Here is a 4,870-nt window from a genome sequence, read left to right as displayed (position 1 = left end):
AAACTCATATATAATATATTTTAATGATCGTAATTAAGTATGAACATAAAATACAAATAGAAATTTGGAACCAAAAAATTATTCAGACTCAGTCTGGAAAGTTTGCATAAACCCGGTTGACGGCATGTCCAGGAGACTGCAGGCACTCATTGAGGCTAAGGGCTGCCTGACAAAGTATTGATACACCCCCTCCTCTCCTCACGATCTGCTCTGACAGGCAGATATTTGGAAATTCCGGAGTAGCAAGTGGCATAATAGCTGGGAAATTTTGTGAGTCTGAGAATCCCTATAAAAGACAGAGGAGAGGCTTCACTCCTCACACTTTCACTACAGCTCCACTAGGACTTACTGCTTTCTCTGAAAGCTCAGCAAACCATTGAAGCTTCTTAAGTTTTATTACACTCGCAAATTAGTTATGGCATTTTTACCCAGAGCCGTTCTCCTGCTGATGCTTGGAGCAGTTTGTATTCAACTGAATGCAGGTAAGACATAATGACAATTTAATATTGTTTATATAGTCAGGTATTACAGGAATTTGGTGCTTTTTAAAAGCCTTTTACACATGATGAAGAGAGCTTTCTTGTGTTACAATCAACCATTTTGAATGAATCTTTCTATGTTTAACAGTCGTAGATGCTGATGGACCTGACAGGTGCTGGTGTTTAAAAAGTTTGAATAAGCGTGTCCCAAGAGAACAAATTGAAGAGTTTTCTATTTTCCCCCGAAGATCAAAGTGTAACAAGGTTGAAATCATGTAAGTGTCAATCTCTTAACCTGCATATGACAAAATACTACATATTATATTTATAGCAACATTCATAGACTCTATAATTTTTTAAAGTGGTTGTAGAAATGAAAAACGTATGGTTTAAAGGTCAAATCTGTAAGTAAACTTTGTCCTGAATCTTATTAATTTGATGTCTTTTGTCTGCAGACTGACACTAAAACCTGTGAATAACTCAACCGAAGTGGTGAAGCGCTGCCTGAGTCCAGAGACAAAACAAGGAATTAACCTGCAGACTTGCTGGAACAAGTACGGACACCTTATCATCTTACTTTACTTTACTTTGTTTATGCTTAGTATATATTAAGCATTTGATTAATATGCACACTTTTTTGTTTCATTTTCAACAGGAAGAACGTCAACAACACCTCCACATTTAAGACATCCAGCTGCTTCGAAAGCCATCACTGAAAGAGCAGAAGAGCAGGGGAGGACAGAAGGGGGATCTGGAAACTCTAGCAAGCCTGTGAGTGGAATGTCATCCTGTCACATGACCTGGCACTGACCAATCAGCATCCTGGGATTTAAGTGTTGGCCTCATGCAGCTGATGGGAAATCACAGAAGACCCGAAAACACCCAGAGCACTGCCAGTAACCGCCGCACGCAGACGTTGTCGGCAAAAGCATTTGGATTAGAGTTCACTTGCTTTATGAATGAAGAACTGAATGTATCTTTACTCCAAGCAGTATTTAAATAACTATATTTAAATATATTTAAATAACTATATTTAAATTGTTTTAGAATTTAACTTATTTTATGTATTTTTGTCTGACCAGGCCCTGTAATGTTATATATGTGATGTGACTGACTGAGTCACATTACAATCTTTCTTTGACTTGACATTTTATATGACATGAAATACATTTTGATGCTCTTTTTTGAGACTAACAAAATGATTTATAAAATGGAAGCTATTTCATAAAGTTTTGTAATAAAAATCAGTTTGAAGTTATTTTGCAAATTCATTATATTTTTCTCTTCATATGAGAATATGTACATTTTACATGAGCCCCATCATGTCTATAAATTAAAATTTGAAACATCTTAAAGTTTGACGACTGACAAAATAATTATTTAGCAGATGCTTTGTCTTTCTTAAGTGTTGCTTAATCCCGCTTCTTGTGTTTGTGCGCATTCACGAATCTTCATGCATACAATTGAATGGTTTTAACTCGTTGTCATGTCAAAATAAGACTTAAAATTGCATAAAACCAAACATGATCTTGGGCATAAAATAGGTATGCCACTTTTAATAATATATATATATATATATATATATAACCTCAAGACAAACACACAGGACTTAAATATACAACGTAATTGACTAAACTAACGAGACACAGCTGAAGACAATTATACAATTTCAATTCACACGAAGGGAAGGTAGGGCACAGAGAGCATGTGGCACTCTGGTGGACTCAGACAAAAACAATAACAGAGTCCAGAGATGTGACATATATATATATATATATATATATAAATGATATATATATATATCATTTTGGTGTTTCAAACTCTGTGGCAAATTATTGTGTATTTACATAGAGATTTTTAGCCAAAGGCCAGTGTGAATAAATGAATTTACCTGCATGACCTGGCATTTTATTTAATAACACTAAAGCATCTTTTTCAGAATGAGTCATTTGAGTCAACATTAGGCACAGAAAGTTTCAAAACGGCTTCATAGATTTCTTAGTAATAATTTACTTATCTGTCCAGCAGAAAACTCAAATGAAATGGTTAAGGCTAAAAAAATAAATGCAATTTTTCATTTCAGCAATTCCAGCTATTTACGTCAGCATGACCGATACCGATACCGATACTGATTGTAATTCATTACATACCTTTCTATCAAAGTTATCTGACCTTGTCAAGCTAATTTTTTGATAAATTAAAAAATAGATTTATTTGATAAATGAAGTTGACCAATAATTAACCAACATTATACATGCTCTTTTGGTTTCTGTACTCGATATTTTAAATATCGGTATCGGTACTCTGTATCGGCAAGTACCGAAAATAAAAATGTAGGTATTGGGCGAGTACTGCAGGAAACCCGGGAAATTATGAAGCAGATGAAAAAGAGCAACGCATTTATATGCATTAAAATGTTCTGTCGCCAATACAGGCATAATTGTAGCATACATTCTGATGGGTTGTATTTCAGGGATTCAGACAAATTACCTAAAGTGTGTATTAACTGGAGAACAGGTTGGAGCTTCACACAGAGCTGTTATGTAAATATACAATCAATAAATTGGTAATCTCACGTGGAAATCTAACTTTTCAAGTCAACATATGCAGTCAGCAATTTATTTGTTTCATTTTTATCCTGGATTTCTTTGGAATTATTCTGTACTCTCTCACTTTCCCTTCTTTCTCCCTCTTTCTGTCTCTCTTACACCCCCTCCCTTCCTCACGCTCTGCTCTGAAAGGCAAACATTTCCGGAGTAGCAAGTGGCATGATTGCCGGGAAATTTTGTGAGTCTGAGAATCCCTATAAAAGACAGAGGAGAGGCTTCACTCCTCACACTTTCACTACAGCTCCACTAGGACTTACTGCTTTCTCTGAAAGCTCAGCAAACCATTGAAGCTTCTTACGTTTTATTACACCCGCAAATTAGTTATGGCCTTTTTACCCAGAGCCGTTCTCCTGCTGATGCTTGGAGCAGTTTGTATTCAACTGGTACCGAGTGCAGGTAAAATATATTGACACTTCAGTATTGCTTTTCATGGTCAGATATTGCAGGAATTTGGTGGGTTTTTTTTGCATGATGTACAGAGCTTTTTATGCAGAATTACTTTCTTGTGTTACAATCACGCATTTTAAATGAACAGTCTATGTTAACAGATGCTGATGGACCTGACAGGTGCTGGTGTTTAAAAAGTTTGAAACATATCCCAAGAGAAGAGATTGAAGAGTTTTCTATTTTCCCCCGAAGATCAAAGTGTAACAAGGTTGAAATCATGTAAGAGTCTCTTAACCTGCTTATAATAAAATGCTACATATATATATATATATATATATATATATATATATATATATATATATATATATATATATATATTTACAGGTCTATTCAAGTAGTATCTTAAGGTACATTTCATTATGATGCAAGATATTATGAGATTTTTACATATGCAATACATTTTACTGCAGAAAAAGCTCAGTTAGACTAATTAAAAACTTTGTTTGTATAAAATCCCTAGACTGAATCTTATCAATACTGACCGTATTTTGTCTGCAGACTGACACTAAAACCTGTGAATAACTCAACCGAAGTGGTGAAGCGCTGCCTGAGTCCAGAGACAAAACAAGGAATTAACCTGCAGACTTGCTGGAACAAGTACGGACACCTTATCATCTTACTTGCATTAGTAATAACAGCAAATAAAAAATATCATCCACAAAACAAATATGATTTCATGTGGGCCCTTTTTTTGTTTCATTTTCAACAGGAAGAACGTCAACAACACCTCCACATTTAAGACATCCAGCTGCTTCGAAAGCCATCACTGAAAGAGCAGAAGAGCAGGGGAGGACAGAAGGGGGAACCTAAATATTTTTTTGTAATAAAAGCTACTTTATACAGTTTTGCAATAAAAGCCAGTTTCAAGTTATTTTGAAAATTCATTATATTACTCTCTTGATATGAGAATATGCATACGGTTAATAGTATAGGAAACATTTTAGTTAGCAGTAGCTATTGAGTAGATATCAGACGTCAAGAAAGATAGTCTTTCTGAAGTTTCTTCACTCTATTTGAGTTTTTATCTGTATATTTTACATGAGCCCCATCTACTGGTTAAGTCTATATATGTACACTTAAAATGCCTTAAAGTTTAAAATAATAATTAGATGCCTGTATCCAAGTGTCTTACTTAAAGGTGTGTGGTTCGATCTTTTTAACCAATATGTCAATGAACTGAATTTAAAATACGTTAAAAATTCAGAGAACGCTCAGTGACATTTTTTATCCTAACATATCTACAGCTCATTATATTTACACGCTATGTTAAACAACCGAGTTAAATAACCAGGGGCAAACACACTGCTTATTTCATGTTAAAATAAAAGTCATTCA

At 34.6% G+C, this 4,870-nt stretch overlaps 1 protein-coding gene across 2 annotated transcripts; it reads left to right on the top strand.

The window, feature by feature from the left end:
- The first annotated feature begins 314 nt into the window (after window positions 1-314).
- LOC122351487 (C-X-C motif chemokine 10-like) lies at window positions 315-4,406 on the top strand. Of its 2 annotated transcripts, XM_043248575.1 has the most exons (5): window positions 315-482; window positions 628-652; window positions 3,656-3,754; window positions 4,034-4,132; window positions 4,245-4,406. In XM_043248575.1, the coding sequence occupies exons 1-5, from the start codon at window positions 416-418 to the stop codon at window positions 4,303-4,305; spliced, it is 351 nt and encodes a 116-aa protein (XP_043104510.1). In that variant the 5' UTR covers window positions 315-415; the 3' UTR covers window positions 4,306-4,406. The 2 variants fall into 2 exon arrangements, with proteins under 2 accessions (XP_043104510.1, XP_043104503.1); XM_043248568.1 differs by lacking the exons at window positions 3,656-3,754; window positions 4,034-4,132; window positions 4,245-4,406 and adding exons at window positions 935-1,033; window positions 1,135-1,737 and having other exon boundaries at window positions 628-754.
- The last annotated feature ends 464 nt before the right edge of the window (window positions 4,407-4,870 follow it).

This window comes from Puntigrus tetrazona, chromosome 1 (genome assembly GCF_018831695.1).
Source record: "Puntigrus tetrazona isolate hp1 chromosome 1, ASM1883169v1, whole genome shotgun sequence".
NCBI classification, from domain to species: Eukaryota; Metazoa; Chordata; class Actinopteri; order Cypriniformes; family Cyprinidae; genus Puntigrus; species Puntigrus tetrazona.
Note: the sequence above shows the minus strand (reverse complement) of the source record. Positions and strands in the feature narration are given on the sequence as shown.